This window comes from Epinephelus lanceolatus, chromosome 18 (genome assembly GCF_041903045.1).
Source record: "Epinephelus lanceolatus isolate andai-2023 chromosome 18, ASM4190304v1, whole genome shotgun sequence".
Classification (NCBI taxonomy): Eukaryota; Metazoa; Chordata; class Actinopteri; order Perciformes; family Serranidae; genus Epinephelus; species Epinephelus lanceolatus.
Window position 1 is genome coordinate 35,910,453 of NC_135751.1, and position 20,559 is coordinate 35,931,011.

Here is a 20,559-nt window from a genome sequence, read left to right on the forward strand (position 1 = left end):
GGCCTGTAAATGGTGCTACAACGCTGCCACAAAGTACACCAGAAACACAGAATAAGAAACGGAGCGTGCGCATAAAACTCGTGCGATGTAAACAAATACAAAGAAGAAGAAAATACAAATGCCAGAGGAGCCCACTTTGTATGGACTGACGATGAGGTAGAGTTGCTACTTAGGGTCACACTTGATTACCAAACTACAAAACTGCAGGAGGATGTTGACTAGCACATGCGGGTTAAGGGAGAGGTGGGGTTATGGCGTCATTGTTTCAGAAAAGAGGTGTACTGTGTTGTAAATACAGAGACGCGAAGGTGGCGTCCTCAGATTTTTTCTACTCTGGGACCCGGTTTCAAAAGTTGGCGTATTTGGGCTCCTAAAATGCTGGTTTCATGTTTACGAAAGGTCTATACAATAAAAAACCTTTGCAGATACACCTAATTTGTCTCCGTGTGGACATGACCTTAGACCTGCCACATATCAATCCAAGTACACGACACCTGATTATTTCAGCTGTTAAAGGCGGAAGAAAAGGTGGTGAGAAGCTGTCTGGGTTAGAGGAGAAGTAGAGACACTTGCTATCAAAGTGGAACAGACAGAGTGAGTGAAGCTCGTTTTTTCTTTATTTCCTTTTTGCATGTCGTGCACGTTTTCGGGTGAAGGTAAAAAAAAAAAATTCCTTTAAAAGTGATAAGTTTGTGCATTTTTTGATATTGATTTTTGCCTCCACAAATTTGATTTACTTCTAATACTGCTAAGAAAAACTGAGAGTTTGATTACAATGGGATTTGGACAGAGCAAAACCTCAAAGGGGAAAATTGAGCCTGATTATGGTGCTCCAAACGTGAAGTTTATGGAGATTAATTATGGGAAGGAGAGCGTGGCTCAGTTAGATCTGTAGGTCAATGAGTGCTGTTTCCCGAGAACAGGCAGCCTGAGTGTTAAAAAGCTTGAGGCTTTAGAGGTGAGGTTAACAGACTTAGAAAGGAGGGGATTAGAAGGGAAGTTTGGAGGTAAGATCAAGTTCCAGGCAGATTGGTCAGCTTTTCGTAATTGGATGAGGGAAGCCAAGCACAGGCAGGGCCCCAAAGGTTTCCCAGCGCAGTGTTCGAAGCTGGATTCAGACCTCGATTCGGCTCCACCTGTATGGCCCCCACCGCATGTTGAACACCACGAACCGGAGGGAGCAGCTGGCCATTTAGCTGTTCTGTTATCCACCTTATCTGAAAATTATTTTATCCATCATTGTATTTTGTTTTTATTCTTGTATGTTTATCTATTTTGAATACTATTTGTAGGCTTTTTTCTAAATTAATTTGATGAAGGACACTAACTTTCTCAAGTACTTGAAGCATACAACAAGTTTTTACTTATCTGATTTTTATTTTTTTTTTCATCTTATTACTGCTACTTACTACTACTGCCTATACTGGAATTTATTCTGTTTGCTTAATCAGATTTCTGTCATTGCCACAGTATATTTATATACATACATACTAACAGAAATATTATTCTTTGTGAGAAAAAATAAAGAAGTTTTCTTTCACTTTAATAAACCATTGACATTCAGTCATTGGAGTTTAAGCCTCTTCTGGTAACAATGAGTGTAATGAGAAGGCAAGATTTTCCCTTGACACACTCTCAAAATACTTTCTGCGCATACTAATTTAAGTACATTTTATTCATATCACCCAGTTCACAAATAGTGTTGATGTTGTCAGTTACTTTTACATGCATTCTTCTTAGTCCCAAGATCAAAAGTCCATGTTGGTTTTAATCATATTTAGTCAACCTCAATACCCCTGGATTTTCCCTGAAAGATGAGTGACGTTTTAAGTGGGTCACCTGGAGATAAACAGTATGTGCTTGACTGGCTGATTTAAACCGCTGCAGTCTCCATTTACAAATTCAGTCCCCCCTCCCAGACTGACAAACCTGGCTAGGTATAGCAATATATACACATACACAGATTTGAGAGAATGTAAGGGTGATGAATGAATAGCCATAAAAAAAAACTTAATGTAGGGTGACCCAGTTACTACTAAATCGTATTACAACAAGGAATGTGTAACCAGCTCCACCCACCCTTGCATAAGTTTCTCCCCAAACAAGACTCACATTGTCTATATGAACTCTGTTAATATAAAACACACCAAAGTGACATAACACTGTAAGTTATTTGTGATGATCAAGTATAATACTCATAAAAATATGGCAAATCAGAAATACATATTACTTTTAATAGTTAACTGTAACATAAGAGGCTTGCATCACACTGTAATATCCTAAAGGGGCCTAAATAAAAATAAAATGGCGAAAAAAAAATGCTGCCCTTTAGCCCACAGCAGTGTGAATGACTGACTTTTTATTATTTGCAGTGACAAAGTCCATGGCTGAGTCAGGATCTTTGAAAGTGTAAGTCTATCTGCTTGGCAGGGTTATCTTCTTTACAGCCAGGAGCCTTTAATGAGGGCAGAGCATCAATTCACGCTGCTTCCAGTGGGGAAGGTTTGTATTGTTATCATCAGGTCCATAGGGAACCTGCGCCTGCAGATCTCCACAGATTTTCAGAATATAAATGCTTCTTGTAAAACTCACTATTTGCTAAACCCCTTTTTGTTAGGAAAGGTGGACAGACTCTCACACACGATTTTCTTTGTTTTCTTTATTTGATTTATGGTTTCAACATTAATTAAGAAACACGAACAATCGCAGCTAAACATTAGAATGAAGATGCAAGTTTTTCTTATGAATGAATTAAATATATGCAATAATCTAAGCCATAAGATGTCGGAGTTTGGGTCCTTTGTGGAGGGCCCGCCTACTCCTCAGGTTTGATTGGTCAAAGGATGTGTGATCACAATGACAGTTAATTAAGATATATATTGACTGATGTACAAATGATTTGCATACCTTGCATGTATAGCATTTATAATTACATACTGAAGAATGACATGAGGCTTTGTTGGTATGAGCAAACTAAGAAACACACTATATATTTGTTGTTAACCTTGTCAATCATTCTACAGTGCTGACCTGATAGGCCAGTTTGAACTGGCAAGGCGGGCTCTCATGCTATATATGTGCATGCAATGAGGGAAAAAATGGACTGGTTAAGGAGGACTGGCCCCAGCACTGTTTGAACTGTGTAATGAGCAAGAAGTGTTCTTGCTTTGTCTTTCTTTTGTTTCATTTTGTTATGGAGACTGAAAATAAAAGTCTGCCTAATTTTCTCAGCATAACTCCCTGCCAGTGTGATGTTTTTTTGTCCTCAAGTCTCATCATGCTTCCCTGCACCTCACCTATATACACATATATGTGTTTGCACATCACATATGAAAGTGCCTGATATAAAAACATTTACCTTTTTACAGTATGTGATGTTAGGAATGTTTCTGTTTTACATATATATATATGTATATATGTATATATATATCTCTCTATCTATCTTATCACTTTAAAGCTACTGGTATCTGTAATGGTATCATAATTTTTTTAACGATACCCAGTCCTTCAGTATTAACAAACTCATAATAACGAAACAGTCACAGGGGCTATTTTTCTGCAGCGCAAGTACTTTTACTTTTAATATTTAAAGTACATTTTGCTAAAAATATTTCAGTACTTTTACTAAGGGAGGATTTAGAATGAACGACTTGTAATGGAGCATTTTTACTGTGTTGTACTGGTCCTTTTTTGAGATCTTTCAGGGTTTTTTTGTCAATGCTCGAGGGCAGATCGAATATATGAGGACATTCTACTTCCCTATGCAAGTCATCACCCCCTGCACACATCTATGATACTGAACCAGCGACATAAATATAAACAGTAGAGGCAGGGCAGTTGCAGTGGGGCCCATAGGGTGAGGGAGCCCCACAGAAAACGTGGGCCCTCCAACAATATGTTGGGCAGAAAATGGCCCTTTGCAAATAATTCAGATGGCAACCTTAGGAATACGCCTATGTTTCATTTTTAATGTAGATGTTCTAAATTATATGCTTATTCTACATAAACTATAACAACTATTTACTCACATGAATAATTTTAATTTTCCTTGGTATTTTTGTCATATATATGCAGTGATGATTAATATGTATATTGGTGTGCAGTAATCCAATGTCAAGTCTTGCTTTGAACATGTCACAAGATGATAAGATTATATGGTATCTAGTTTAGGCATGAAACTAAAAACTAGCTTGCACTGGGGTCCGCTGTAACTACCTTTAACCACTGTACTGAACATTAAGTATTCTTACATAAGCATTCACATATAATACCAGTGTCTGTCCATGGCATTAAAGAGGCCGTCAACTGCCAGAGCTCCTCTTTACCCCTCTACTCTTTTAAATCTCCCCTCCCAGACAGCTATGACAGCACAGCAGCAGGAGAAGAGTCTGAAATCCAATCTTCTTTTGCAATGAAAATAAAAGAAATATTTGAGGAAAGGCTGAAAACCCCTGAATCATCAGCCTAACAACACCACTTAGTGCTTCTACTGCAATGTACTGGCACTTGTTTATTTAAGAGTGAGGGCACTCACCCAGAAAAGGACAAAGTAATTGATCAAGTCTCAGGCTTTTGGTTTTAATCAAAAACTATCACCAGGAGCAGTTTTAATTAAAACTAAAAGCTTGAGACTGAATCAGTGCCTTGTGCCTCTTTTTATATGTGTCTTGGATCAGTGTCTACTTAATGCTTTCTAAACATGAACTATTGTAGTGGCTGTAGCTACCAGAGTTACATGACAGCAGTATGTGCTTGGCAGTGTTTGAGTAGTGTGACCTTTTAGCCTCATCCTTGTTTTCCTCTAAGTCACAAGGTTTCTGGGAAGTAGAGCTCTCTTACTTTCACTTTCAGTTGCTATTACTGATTTAGCTGTCTTACTTTCCCTTTCCCGTTTGTCATCACTGATTTATGAGTACACATGCAGAGATGCCTCTGTCCTGTTTTGGACTAACCTCTTCTAATGTGTTGCAGATCAGTGGATCTTCGAGTTTGTACTTAAAGTCTTTCTAAACATGAACTATTGTAGCAACTGTAGCTACCAGAGTTACAGTGCAATGTTGACAATATGTGCTTGGGAGTGTTTCATTAGTGTGACCTTTTAGCCTCATCAGTTTTCCTCTAGATCATGAGATTTCTGGGAAGTAGAGCTCTCCCCCTCACTTTTAGTGCTGTTATTACTGATTTTGCTTTCTTAGTTTTTTGTCATTACTGATTTACAAGTAATGTGCCTGCAGAGCCTCTCAGCTCCTTATACCTATCACACCACATGAGATTAATAGCAGATGGGAGGGGTCTGTGAGGGGCAGAGGTGGAACTAAACAGGCCTCTGATCCTATCTCTCTCTGCAGGGTGGGAACCGGAAAGAAAGTAACAAGTGTTGAGTGTTGACAGCAGTATGTGCTTGCCAGTGTTTGAGTACTGTGACCTGTGATCTATTAACCTCACTGTTCTCCACCACAAGTCACTAGAGATTTCCAAGAAATAGAGCTCTCTTACTTTCACTTCTGGTTTTGTTAATACTGCACCACATCAGACTTGCCAAGAGCAGGAGGGGTTTCTGAGGGGCGGACCCAAAACTGCACAGGCTTCAGATCTCTCCATATATAGGGTGGGACTGGAAGGATATCTGAAAAAGTAGCCACATTTTCACAGACCAGGCAGAGCTAAGGAGATGCAAAACAAACGGTGAGTTTAAATTTTACATTGTTTTTGTGTCCACTTAAAATTTGAGCATGTCCAGTTTTATAACAGACATTGAACTTTTCTGGCAGCTTAAGTTTCATATTGAGATATTTCTTGATAAGTCTTTGCTGCTCTTGTATAGTTTTGAGCGCTTGTGCTCGCGCACACACACACACACACAGACGCACACACACGTCTTTCTATACTTGTGAGGACCTTCACTGACATAATGCATTCCCTGTCCCAGGGGCGATTCTAGGATCAGAGGTTTAGGGGTGCTGAGCACCCAGAGATCTGCCCGGCCAAGCAACATAAATTTCACTGTTTTGTACATTTTAACGCAATTTCATTCCCACATTTGTGAAAGAAAAGCACAACACTTTTTTTGGGAAAGTCTGTGACTAAACCATCAAATCTGATAAAGGTTATTTAAATGCTGAGCCACAGCAAAAGAGGAATGGATTGGAATCATCAAAGAAACATATCGTAACCCTAATTTCTGGGGGAAGACAACTCATTTTGATACAGCAGCTCCTCAACATACACATGAACAGTATGTATGTTTCTGGAGTAAACCAGCCCCCGAGAGTGAGTACCAAAAATACCAAAAATGGACCTTGGACTTATTTTTTGGACTTTTATTTGAAATGCAATGCACAACATGTAACATTAACATATTAACAGTAATTGACTTTTTCAATGTTTATCTCTGTGTTTTTCCTTCTTGTCTGTAATATATATATACACATGATGAGGCTGTCTGTCTGTCTGTACACACACACACACACACACACACACACACACACACACACACAGAGTTATAATGTTAATGGGCATCCAGTCAGTTAGCTAGTCAGTAGCACCTTGGCTTTAATATTAACACATGTACATGACACAACAGCTAGCTTCTCTCATTTCAGTTCAGAGGACAGTGGTACTGACCACCTGTAACGTTTCCTAGCTAGAAAAAACGTCAGCTAACTCCTACCTAACAACATAAACAGTGACCTACGATTAAATGCAGCAAAAATGAGGACTGGTGATGATAATAATGTGTTGGTATTGAGTGGTAGAAGTTAAGAAATGTGCCACTTGTCACCCACTCAGGAAGGCAGCGCATTGCTCTGTGCAGATAGAGCGCTCAGAGCCCGAGTCGGGGAAAGGTGGGAGGGATGGGGTGGATCAAACCATTTTTGAGGTGGGGGGGGGGGCTGTATATTATGTTGCAACCAAGTACTGTATGGTTTTGACACTTTTCTAGCTTGTTAAAAAAGGATATACAGTAAAATAAATAAATAAATAAATCTCTCACCCAGCCCAAAAATGGGCTAGAAACGCCTATGCCCTGTCCCCTAACTCTTACCATCCCAGCAAACTGTATATCCCCAATCCGAACCAGAACCTTATCCATAACCTAATTCTAAACTTAACATTAACACCAAGCCTTTCAAAATATTTCTCTGATGTATTAAAGATCTGCCAAAATGTCTTCACAATTTAGTTAACAAGGAAAAGACAATGAAATTTGACACTGTGTATCTTTCAAAATATTTCTCTGATGTATTAAAGATCTGCCAAAATGTCTTCACAATTTAGTTAACAAGGAAAAGACAATGAAATTTGACACTGTGTATCTTGCAGGCAAGCTTCTCATTAAACATAAAAATCTAACCAACAGGAGTCAGTTTTTGATGTCAGACTTTTATTTAGTTTAAATAAACTTTCACTTTCCAATTGACTGCAGTCTAACCCAAACCTAAAACCTTTCTACATACATACCTTATTAAACCTACTCTACTCTCACTCACTAAAGGATAAAAGACATTTTTTAAGCTCTGATTGTCTAAATGGCATGTTGCAATGCCAGAGAGGCTCACCATATTACTTCTGTTGTCAGATCACTACACTGGCTACCAGCCTATTACAGAATCAACTGTAAATTCTATTGCTTGTCCATAAATCACTGAACTGTTTAGGTCCAAGATATTTGCCAGATCTCATGACCCAGCATGACCCACACAGACCTCTGAGGTCATCTAGTTCTGGATTACTGGTTATTCCCAGAATAAAAACTAAGCATGGTGAAGCTTCCTTTAGTTTCTGTGCTGCCCAAATGTGGAACAGATTGCCAGAAGAGGAAAGACTTAAAACAAAATTGAGCACTTTCAAATCCAAGCTAAAGACCTATCTCTTTGTCATTGCTTTTAATCAATACAATCCTAAAATGCCACTCTCCTGAATATTTAAAAAAAAAACAAAAAAAAAACAAAAAGGTGGTCAGGACTTCCACTTATCTAGCACATCTACCAGTGATGCTCTTTCTCCCCTCTCTTCCCTCATAAAAATGAGGGAGTGGGGGGAGGTAGAATGTACAACCCGGTCTGGCGGGGGAGTGTTCAGTCTGCATAGATGTCACTCCTTGGCTCTGCCTTCCCCATGCTCTCTGACTTTTCTATCCATCTAATTTCAATCTAATCCCTAAATACTAAACACACTTATGCCACTTATACTCAGTCTATGTGATCATAAATAGGTATATGTACTGAATGTTACACGTGTCTGTGTTCTCCATATGTATTATGTCACTCTAGCATATTTTGCTAATGTTGCTTATTATTGTTTTACTTTTGTATGTGTCTAATTTTTCGTTTGTAATTCTTTGAATGTAGTTTAACTCACCTGTATATTTTTGTTGTTTCTGCTGATGTTGCTCTCTGCTGTTTCTCGGCATGACCTTCACCCCACCATTATTATTCCCCCCGTGTCTGCGTGGGTTTTCCCAGGGCACTAGGTTTTCCCAGGGCACTGTCTCTATGTGTTAGTCCTATGATAGTCTTGCGACCTGTCCAGGGCTGCACCCCGCCTCTCGCCCAATGTCAGCTGGGATAGGCTCCAGCCCCCCAACCCCTAACAGCATAAGCGGTTACCTAAAATGAATGAATGAATGAATGAATGAATGATCTGATTAGTTCATGACATCTATTGCATGTCTGTCCATCCTTAAAGAGGTTCTTTTAGGAGGAATTTTTCCTTATCTGCTGTGATGGTCCAAAGACAGGATGTCATATGCTGCCCTTTTAAAGCTAACTGTCTTTGCTGCTCTGATTTGTGCTAAAGACATCTTTTTATTCCCTGTTCCCCAGCCCTTACTCTAACCATCTGCTTTAACTGTCTAAGCTCAACCCTAACCAGAACCATATCCTAAACCTGACACCCTGTTCACAAAGACAGCATTGTGACTAATTGCTCCTGCTAATACAACTACTGTATTTCCACAATTAAAAGCCAGTACTCAACTAATTTATGGAGCCTTGCAAACCACTGCATTGTCAACAACATGGTCATACAAATATTTGACTATGAAAAGCCTTGTGATAACAAACGAAGGGACTCTGTCCACAGAAACATTGTCAGAGGGATTTTATTTTAAAGAGGTACAAGAAATTTGAGTTTAAAAATAAATATTTATATTTTTCATGTCTGTGACAGATGTAGACATTGAAACTGTAATGAAAGGTGGCATGACATCAATATATTTATCAAACGACTATTTTCACTGTCTCTTTTTGCTGGAAACCAGTCCTACCAAATCCTATTCTCTAGATGTTCTGCAGCTGAGCATCAGTCAAGCCGCTGAGAAAAAAAATGCTATGTAGACACAGAGGTTCCACAACGCAATCCAAACCTTTACACTACTTTTTTGAAACAGGGAGGATCGGCCAAAATGTCCTCACAATATGACTTGAAAGGAAAGTGCAATGAAATTTGAAACTGTGTATCTTGCAAACAAGCTTCTCGCAAAACATTAAAATCTAACCAACAGGGGTCCATTGTTGAGCTCTGACTCTTGTTTTGTTCAAATGACCTTTCCCCTCCAGTTGACTGGAGTTTAACCCAAAACTAAAGTCTTTTTACATGTCGACATACAGTAAGTAACCTAGATTGATTGAAAAAGAAAAGGCTGAAGCACAGCTCAGCGGAGTACAGCTCATTTCTGTATAACCTACTCTACTCTTCCAACCTAAGAGATAGAAGTTATACTTCTAATTGTCTAAATGGGATGTTGCAATGCTGTTTGGCTTCTGTGATTTCCCTCTATTAGCCATTTTCAAAAATATTTCCCATGTCCGCTGTCTGAATAAGACAGAAAAATTGCAATGTCTACAGCATTTAATCAGCAGTACACAAAAGGATGATCATGCCACCCAAAATCTGTAATATGTAGTGCTTTTATTCATCTTATTTAATAATTTGCTTTGCCAGCTTGAATGGTAATGTGCATTTGAAATGACAGTTTATTGTTATATTTGTCTGAATGGCTTTGTCATACAGTATGACAACATGAGGAGCAGATGTTGATGGAGGAAGACAATGACAACACAGGAGCTGGCGGAGGATGGGGATCTAAAATAAAACCTGTGCCTCCAGCCAACAAGAAAGGTAATATTTTAAACAAGAATTGATTGAACAGTAACATTTGGTAGATTATATTTCAGTTTCAAACACTATAAATAATAATTAAAATGGATCAAATTAATGATATGAATGTAAAAATTAGTTTAGCATTTCTGCTAACTCTGGAAAACTTTCATGATTACTGCAGTGTGACATAGTGATGTTATTCTCTGTTTATCTTTGTTTCAGTGATACCTGAACTCACACTGGTGTTAATTGGTGATACAAATTCCATTGAGATTGGATCAAAAAACATCTTACTTGACCATGACGAGCAAACAAATGTGGAAGAGTTTTCAACCAAACTGTATGATCTGTGTGGTCGGCACATTTCTGTCATTAACATGCTTGGCCAACAAAACATTGACAAATTCCCATTAAATCAGGAAATTCATGTGTTTCTCTTACTATTACCAAATGGTCTGCATACAAGCCATTACAGTTCAGGAGTGCAGTGGTTAGAAAAGGCTTTTGGGAAAGGAATACTTTCTTATGTAATGACAGTTGTGACTCATGACTCAGATGAAAAATGTAAAAGTGCACTGACTGATCTGAAAGCCCACAGCAGTTTCGTTGAAAAAAGATACCACACATGTACAAGAAGTATGATGGATGAAAATGAGGTAATAGCTCTCCTTGAAAAAATAGACGCCATGGTCTTTGAAAATGATCACCAGTGCTACAGTGGACTGTGTGATGAGAAAAAAGAGCAGAAAAAACACCTAGACCACAAAGCCCACAAAGGAGAAAGGATCGATTCCTCAGTGTTTCAGCAAAATCAAATAGGTGAGATTTTAATGTTGACATTCCCAGATTACACCTACACTGCGTCTTAAAGACAATGGGTAAAAAACAAAGATTTGATTTTGAACATCTTAAAGGAGTAGGTGTGCCTAATGGCTAATTATAGCCTTTGGGTTTTCTATATAAACATCCTTAAAAACATGCACAGGTACCTGTTAAGTCAATAAAAAATAAAAAAATAAAATAATAATAATAAAAATAAAATTATTAATTTCTAGACCTGCAAAGTATTTTAATATTTGAGCACAAGAGTTTGGTAGTACTAATTGTTCTGAAACATACACTTGCTTTTTCAAAGGAAGTGTATCAGTTACTACAAACCTTCTTAATTTATATATAATTTATATAATGTGGCTCATAGAGGTCAAATTCAAGGTCATAAAATATAGACACTAATAAGTTTTCATGCACAATTTTTGAATCTCCACTTGAGAAAATAAAAATAAAAATCCATAATTTCAAGAATTAATGCCTATTAATGCTGAACAGTGTGATTTCAAGGGTTGTGCACAGGGTGTGAAAGGTTAATTAAAACATCTATGATCTGTTATGAAAAAATAATCATGACAGTGATCTCTCTTGAATTTCTCCAAAATACTCTTGGGTGTCCTCATACTACTGACCATGCCAGATTAATTCACTTGTGTATGAGGACTCCTGTACAAAGGTATCCTGCAACTGTTGAGTCTCCAATTGCACAGCGCAACCTAAACCACTTTACATAAGTTACACAACCAACCAATACATGTCCAACACTGAGAAACTGTCTAACATTAAAGTATATATGTCAAATAGCTAAAGGTGCAAAGTAAAAATAATGACAATAATAATAATAACAATAATGACAATAATAATAACAATAATGATGATAATAATAATAATAATAAAATTCTACATATTTTCAATATTTTCTTTGAGGTATTAAAACATGACGTTTGTTTGTGATATGATATTGTGTCAGCGCAACCACGATAAAATCATCTGCAGAAGTAAATGGAATTCAACACAGAAAATCTGCAAATATATTGAATAAAGGATGGTTTGCTAATCCAATGTTATTCTCTAAACCCTGACCTTGTGCAATCTGCTTTTTTCTTTGTGATACAGTAGAAGAGATGGAGAATGTAGCTGAAATCAAGGTGAAGGTAAGATCATTAGTGATCGTCATTAAAGACCAGAATTTTTACTTTATATCTTGTATGACATTATAATTTTCTACATACAGTACATGTATATATTTTGTTTTACAGCAGTCAGTGAAGAGCTCTGAAGAGATCAACAGAAAGAAACAATATCAAAGAGAAACTGAAACACTGCTTGGCAGACTTCACCTTCACGACACACATCAAAAGAAATTGTCACCAGCAGATTTTCTTAAAGTAGGTCCACTTGTGAAACAGGACCATGGCACATCAGAAAAAGAACTCGCTCATACTTTTCTTCAGAGGTTGATGATGTTAGACTACAGAGCCAGATATATTCCTGTAAGACAAGATAGAGATGAGGTGACCCATTCAAAGCCTGTTCTAGAGTGGAACACTGGTGACACAGACGACGATGATTTAGATGCTCTTTTTAGCACCACTGTAGACTTTGACCAATCAAGACAGACTCACGTGCATCCAATGGATGTTCAAATGGCCGTATATCACTGCTCAGACAGCTTTTTCAAGCAGAACATGATTACAAAGCTATCACAATGTCAGTATGCCTTACCTTTGCTTGTTCCTGACCCAGTCACAATGGAAATTGAATGTCCTCTGTGGACTTTCAGGCAAATAAGAAAAACATGGAGGGTAACTGAAATCAAAGATAATTCAAACACCGTCACCATGAAGAGCATGCCCATCTGCAAAGCTGAGACACCCATGGTGTCATTTCTCCGCCTGGGTTCACTATCTCTGTCTAAGTCACAGCTGATTAACACTTTGATCAATGAACGTCACAGCACCTTCTTCCACAGAAACTGCCCAGGTAGCACCAAGTCTCGCCATTTGATGGATGGTGTGGCAGAGATTGCCTGGTACTGCCCTGCTGGAAAACCCAATGATGCCTTCATTGACTGCATTGCCTTCTGTAATCTTCATGGTGATGCTCAGTTAATTGCAAAACAGCGTGACATACTGACTGGCAAATCTTCAGTCAATGTCATTCTTGTACCAACTTTGGGAAAAGGTGACAAAAGTACCACAGTTATCTCAGCCCTTTACAAGTCTCCAAAGCCTCTCATAATTCTCATTGCTGATAATGATGGTGGTGCAGTTCAGATGAAAGAGGGAAAATACAAAATGGGTCTTCGAGACAGAAGTCAGTCAGATGTGTCTGAAGAACTGACAAAAATCATTGGAAGAATTTTGTCAGGACCACATGCATCCTTCCGGCTTGAAACCATGGCTGAAGTCTCTGGAATCAGTGTGGATGAAGATGACAAAGTCTGCCAAAAAGGAAAGTCTGCTGCGATGAAAACTGTCAACTTGCTTCAGGGGATGGATGTTTCAAAGATCAAAGATACATTTCTCCCTTGTCAAGGCCAACTGTGGCACAAGTGGTGCAGAATAAACAAAGAACTGTATCACCTCAAAGGACACATTGAGAAGGAGAAATGTAAAAAGCAAAAGGAACTGATGCGAATACGACAAGATCAATGCACTGCTTCCTGTAGTAAACCAATGAAGTTGTTCACTGAAACCCTCTCGTCGTTGCCATCAACAGAAAGAGAGTATTTCCTGAGGTGGACTCAAATTTTGATTGATGCCCTCTCCACAGATGATCTGTCTTTAATTTTACAGAGCTATGATGAAAAGTGGTCTGAGGTCTTGGCTTTGAAAAAGAAGCATGACAAATCTGATCTGTTAAAAAGAAAGCAAACTGAGCTTGAACAAATATCAACAAAACTACAGTCTGCCACTTTTGGCTTAGAGCACATCTTTAGAGAAATGGGACAGATCTATGAAGCCCATGCATCTCTGCAGAAACAAACAACGAGGGGACAAACTGACTGGTCTAAATACCCTGAGCTGGCTGCAGAGCTGATGATATCAGGACACCCAATGGAGCTGATGGATGGTGATGCAGGTCATGTACCTTTAATGTGGATCTCTAGTCTTTTAGATGAGGTCATCAAGAAACTGGGCGACAAGAGAGTTTTTGTTTTGTCAGTGCTGGGTGTACAAAGCAGTGGAAAATCAACAATGCTGAATGCCATGTTTGGGTTACAGTTTGCAGTGAGTGCTGGCAGGTGCACCAAGGGTGCCTTCATGCAGCTGGTCAAAGTTTCAGATGAGATCAAGAAAGACTTTCACTTTGACTACATTTTAGTGGTGGACACTGAAGGACTGCGCGCTCTTGAGTTGGAGGGTAACACCAGTCTTCACCACGACAATGAATTGGCAACATTTGTTGTTGGTCTGGGAAACATGACACTAATCAACATCTTTGGAGAAAATCCATCTGAAATGCAAGATGTTCTGCAGATTGTTGTTCAGGCTTTCATGAGGATGAAGAAAGTTCAACTTACTCCAAGTTGTGTGTTTGTTCACCAGAATGTTACAGATATTACAGCTGCAGAGAAGAACATGCATGGAAAAAGGCAGCTGCAAGAAAAACTGGACAAGATGGCCCAACTAGCAGCCAAAGAGGAGGTTTGTGATGCTGAGTGCTTCAGTGACATCATTGCATTTGATGTACAGAAAGACGTGAAATACTTTGCCCAACTATGGGAGGGAAGTCCACCTATGGCTCCTCCAAATCCAGGTTACAGTGAGAGCGTCCAAGAGCTGAAGACCATCATCCTCTCTAAAGCTTCACAGTCAGCTGGAATTACTCTCTCACAGTTCAAAAGCAAAATTCAGGACCTGTGGAATGCCCTGATGAATGAACAGTTTGTTTTCAGTTTCAAAAACACACTTGAAATTGCTGTGTACAGAAAACTTGAGGTTCAGTATGGGAACTGGACCTGGGCCCTGAGGAGCAACATGTTGACTATTGAGAATGGGCTTTACACCAGAATTGAAAATGGAAAACTTGACAAGGTTGAGCTCAGTTATCTTCATAAGGAAATGAACGCAACGTACGGAGAAATAAAAAAAGCAATGACAGCATACTTTGATGATGAAAGAGACAAAGAAATACTGGTTCAGTGGCGAGGACGATTCGAAAGCAAAATCAAGGAGTTTCATGATGAACAAGTGAGAGGAGTCAAAAGAAAACTGGATGAAGTAATTGAGCAGAAAAATGCTTGTAAAAAGCTTGATGATAAGAAGACAGAGTTTGAGAACAAACTGCTACAAAAGAGCAAAAAGCTTGCTCATCAGTTAAAGGACAAGGCAAAAGATGAAGAGGAACTTAAAAAACAGTTCAACTCTGTTTGGAGTGGTTGGGTTCGTGAGGTAACTGCAGGTACAAAACCTATTGAGGACATCAGCTATGAAGGAGATCTGACAATTATCCTTCAGGAGCTTGGTTTTGAATGGTCTCTTATCGCTGAATCTGAAAGCAGTGGCAGGTACAAACAAATAGCAGAGGTGGGTGATTACATTCATTATGTGGCTCTCAGCAAGGACAGGGATAAAGAAAATTGTTCTAGTCCTGCAAACAGATTCTTTGAATTTGTTTCGGAAACAACTACAAAAGCAGAATATTACCTTAAGGGGTATTTTCAGTATGAAGAACAGAAACTGATCAGATCCCTCATTGACAGCATTGAAAAACAGTCCCTTGATGCAATCAAGAACAAACCTGTCGCTACAAGAGGCTACAGTCCAATTTACTTGCAAGAAGTGGCCAACAATGTCAAAGAAAATGTGACAAAATTTGAATCAAAGAGGAAATATGCTCTAAAGAAGGAGTTTACAGTTGATCTTTTACTGTTTGTGTTTGACAAGGCAGGAAGATGGCTTTCAGAGTCCCATAAGAAATTCAAAATGGACAATGATGCAGTCACTTATGTAGAAAGCAAGAAAATGCAATATTACAACATTTTCAGAAGCTTCTGCAGAGGAAGCTCATCTGCTGTTGTGTTTGGAGAACTGATCTGTGAGAAACTGAGTAGTTCCACTGTTGAGGCCGTCTGTAACAAGACTGCTATTGATCTTGCTGGAGAGATGAAGTGCAGTTTCCCAGCATTCAGTGGGAACAGGTTGAACTTGGAGAAACACGTGCTGAAATCACTGGCTGAGAAAGAGGACTTTGGTGGTTTTATCACCTACATCCGACACCCAAGGAGCCAAGCAGAGACTTTCATAAGAGAGGAAGTACAAAAATACATCTTCACAGACAACAAAATTAAAGCACAGAAAATACTAAAAAAAAATGCTGAAGACATCAGTAAGCTTGTGAGTCGAGCTTTATTCACTGCAACAGAGAAAGTCAAAATCAAGAGAGGAGGCTCAGAGATGTGGATAAAGGAGTTTTCCAGTTTGCTAAAAGATGAGCTAACATTTGACACCATTTGCTCTCAGAACTTCAGTGACATAAACAATTTTGACTTCCTTAAAGAAGAGACAGAGAAAGGCCTTGTATCTGTCATAAAGGAAGTGAGCAACCTCTCGCTGGACAAGATGGAGGAATTCAGGCTGAAACCCGATCAAATTCTCATCGATCAACTGTGCAACTGCTGCTGGGTAACATGTCCTTTCTGTGCAGCTGTTTGTACCAACACGCTGGGAAATCACAGTCCCGATGACCACAGCGTGCCTTTTCATCGATCTCCTGCAGTCAATGGTATGCACGTAAGAAACTCAGTGGAAATGGTTGTTGAGTTCTGCACAACAAATGTTGCAAGTGATTTAAGCTTTTACCCTGATCAAGTTTCAGAAGAGCTTATTCCCTACAAGAAGTACCGTACTGCTGGCCTCTATTATGCAAACTGGAGAATCACCCCTGATGAGTCCAAGCTGAAATATTGGACATGGTTTGTGTGCAAATTTCAGAATCAACTGGAGGACTACTATAAATTAAAATTCCAAGGCATTGGTGAAATTCCCAGCGAGTGGAGAACACACTCCAAGGAAGATGCCATTAAAAGTCTGGATGAAATGTTCAATCTGTGAGCCAACACCACCACAACCCTGCTGAAAGTCATGATAATGGACATCAACAGTCATAAATCAAATGCTTAGTTGCTTAGTTAGTGTTTCTGAAAATGAAAACTGCTTCTGTGAAGGTTAAGCAGAACACCATATATGTTTTTTTAAAGAGAGAGAGCAAGGACTGATGAAATTCTAAAACTGTTGCATTTCAAAATACACAAAATTTGAAGTTCTCAAGTGTTCTCAAATGAACACTGAAAGATTTGTGAAAGAGTGGGTGAAAGACAACTATTATGTTGTAACTAATAGAAGGAATATTTCTTTGCTAAACTGTATTATTATCTACTTGTAAACTGCATCTGAAAATTACGTCAAACAAGTGTTGTCAGTATTTACACACGTCTTTTTATAGGAATTATTGTGTTAAAATGCTCATGGTGCTCGTAGCTGCCAAAATATAATGAAGGATATGCATAATGAAGTATAACCTAACAGTGACTGATGTGAAACTGTATTATCATGTAATGATGAAAGCCTGGAGAGGTAGTAGGCTTCTGTTTATAAGCATGTGCCTGTGTGTGACAAAGAATGATATACAAGTATAATGTGCAATGTAACCAGTTCTTCCATCTCAAAAGCGTCTTCTCCAGACACACATGGAAGCTTTTGTTTGCAAGCAATAAGTAATCCTTATGAATAAGCTGCCTGTCATTGAAATTAATTAAATTAATTGCCAGCTTTTATTGTCATCGAGGACCACAATGGAAATAAGCCTTTGGACTTTATTGTGTATTTTAATCCTCAACAATTTTTAATTAATGTATATGAAACTGATCTGCAGTTACTCATGTATGTTTTTTTAAATGTTGTCAAATATACCTACCTATACCTACCTACCTACCTAATAAGGGTTAAAGACAGATGTTTCAGTATTGATTGCTCTTCATTTCACCCTAAGTAGATGCAACATGTTTTCTGTTTGCCAGTCTGTTTGACAGTCTCTACATTTCAGATTTAGTCATGTTGAAGAATATTTCAAAAATAGCTGATAAGGATTCTTTGTGTTTCTGAAGCATTTGAAGTGTTAAGATGTGTTATGTTCATTTTATTTCAACCAATCTGTATTACATCCACACCTGTATGAGTTGTTTTTTTTATTATATTCTTGCTTTGTTCTTAATATCCTGATATCCAGAAGTGATGTAAACAATGTTAAGTTGTTGAAAAGACATCTGCTGAGTTTCACATCTCATGTACTAAATAAATAACTACTTCATATCTACTGAAAGGCTTCTTTGTGTTTTTTAATTGACAATCTAATTTTCCACCTTCATATTAATGTTTTTTCATAGTATCATTAGATCCTGGAGTATCACCTGTAGCTGTATGAATATTATATTTCTTAATGAGTACTGCTATGTTGTTCAATACAGGACATTTGACAGAAACATTTTTCAAACCTAAATATTTATGCTGTGAATAGATTAAAAACTTGTTTTTAGAGAATTTACCTCTTAACATCAGATTATTCCTCAATTCAAGTTCCTAAGAAAAACAATATTGCAGCAGTTTCAGTGGGAACATGTTACAGCACACTGTGCAATACACACATACATCATGAGAACAATTTCCATCCTGGTGCAAGATGATTTTAATGAACTGCAAACACAGTTAAAGAATATCCTAGATGAGTACCAGCCTTCTTGTTTGCTGCTATCATGACTGTTTTATTATCAGGTGCCTCCTAAAACCAGGACTAAAGCCAAAAGTAATTCAGCAAGTTACACTGTACAAGTGAAACTGTTGTAAAATAACATGAATTTCCCAGACAGAATGTGAAATGTGCAGCCTACTGCTATTACAAAAGACTGCTTGTATCAGAAAACAAAATCTGTCTGTAACATTACAACATTTTACATGAGACTACAATAAAAATGTCAGTTCACCAGCATAAAGTCATATGGCTAACATGAACATGCACAACATGCCTAGAGTGAACCCTAGCTATTTAAGACTGCATTAGTTAGCTGTCTTTTTTCTGACATAAATGACTCCCTAAATATAAAAACATGCCACCACAAATAAGAATAAACTGAAACTAAATGTATACTGTGCCTGCGCACTTTATGTAACATAAAAACGCAATGGTCTTCAATGAATGTGAGCTTTTTTGTTTGCTGCTATCCTGACTGACATATGATCAGACTGGGCTAACTCACAATCAAAAGAAATTAAGTTACACAATACAACTAAAACTGTCAGTAAATCAAATTAATCATCAAGACATAATATAAAATGTGCAGCCTGCAGCATGGTTTGGGGCTGCATGAGTGCTGCCGGCTCTGGGGAGCTCGGTTCATTTAGGGAAACATGAATTCCAAGCAGAGTATGATCGCCCCTCTTCAGAAACTGAGCTACAATGCAGTTTTCCAACATGATAATGACCCAAAACACACCTAAAAGATGACAATTGCCTTGCTGAGGAAGCTGAAGGCAAAGGTGAGGGAATGGCCAAGTATGTATCCAGCCCTAAACTCACCTGTGCACCTGTGGGGCATCCTCAAGCTGAAGGTGGAGGAGCGCAAGGTGTCTTCACATCCATCTGTTCCATGATGTCATCATGGAGGAGTGGGAGAGGATTCCTGAAGCAACCTGTGAGCTCTGGTGAATTCCATGCCCAAAAGGGTGAAGGCAGTGCTAGATAATAATGGTTAGCACACAAAATATTGACACTTTAGGCACAATTTGGACATGTTCACTGTGGGTTGTACTCACTTATGTTGCCAGCTGTTTAGATGTTGATGGCTGTGTTTTGAGTAATTTTCAGAGGAAGGTAAATCTATACTACTATACAAGCTGTACACTGACTACTTTAAGTTATATCAAAGTGTCATTATAGTGCTGTCCCATGAAAAGATATAATAAAATAATTCCAAAAATGGGAGGGGTGTAGTCACTTATGTGAGATACTGTATATGGTGCAGTTGTGCACTTTTCTTACATGTAAATACCATTGTCTTGGATGAATATGTGCTTTCTTGTTTGCTGTTATCCTGGTCGGGTAACGCTCAGACTGGTTAACTTCCTTCGAAAACTAGGATTACAGACAAAAGTAATTCACTGAGATTAACAATATCACTAAAATTTTCATAAAATGAAATAAACTACCAGGACACAATATGAAATGTGCAGCCTACTACTACTACTACTACTACAAAAGACTGCCTACATCAGCCAGTGAATAATGTATTTGTCCGTAACATTACATCTTACATGAAAAATAAGACCAAGATCAGTTTACTTGGGTAAAGCCATACAGCTAACATTAGAGTGCACAGCATGCTTAGAGTCGGCCCTAGCTAGTTAAGATAGCATTAGTTAGCTGTCTTATGTTCGAACATAAATGATTCCACGAACATTAAAACAAGGTAATACAAATGAGAATGAACTTTGAATGTATATGGTGCAATTTTGCACTAACCTGTAAAAACTGTGGTTTTGAATGAATATGGGCTTTCTTGTTTGATGCTATCCTGACTATCATATGCTCAGGCTGGGCTAACTTCCAACGAAAACCAGGATTACAGCC

General features: G+C 38.3%; 1 protein-coding gene across 12 annotated transcripts in view; it reads left to right on the top strand.

Annotated features, from left to right (window-relative positions):
• The window catches only part of LOC117268493 (interferon-induced very large GTPase 1-like), a 32,341-nt gene extending 14,089 nt beyond the window's left edge, over positions 1-18,252 (top strand). The window contains exons 1-5 of one of the 12 annotated variants that reach the window (XM_078161247.1): positions 5,550-5,685; positions 10,015-10,122; positions 10,327-10,923; positions 12,049-12,086; positions 12,192-18,252. In XM_078161247.1, coding sequence (XP_078017373.1) covers positions 10,035-10,122; positions 10,327-10,923; positions 12,049-12,086; positions 12,192-16,991 — 5,523 coding nt within the window. In that variant the 5' untranslated portion in view covers positions 5,550-5,685; positions 10,015-10,034 and the 3' untranslated portion in view covers positions 16,992-18,252. Of the gene's footprint in view, positions 1-5,549; positions 5,686-10,014; positions 10,123-10,326; positions 10,924-12,048; positions 12,087-12,191 lie in introns of those variants that run through there. The other 11 variants (XM_078161249.1, XM_078161248.1, XM_078161251.1 and 8 more) reach the window with 11 other exon arrangements.
• Positions 18,253-20,559: the final 2,307 nt, after the last annotated feature.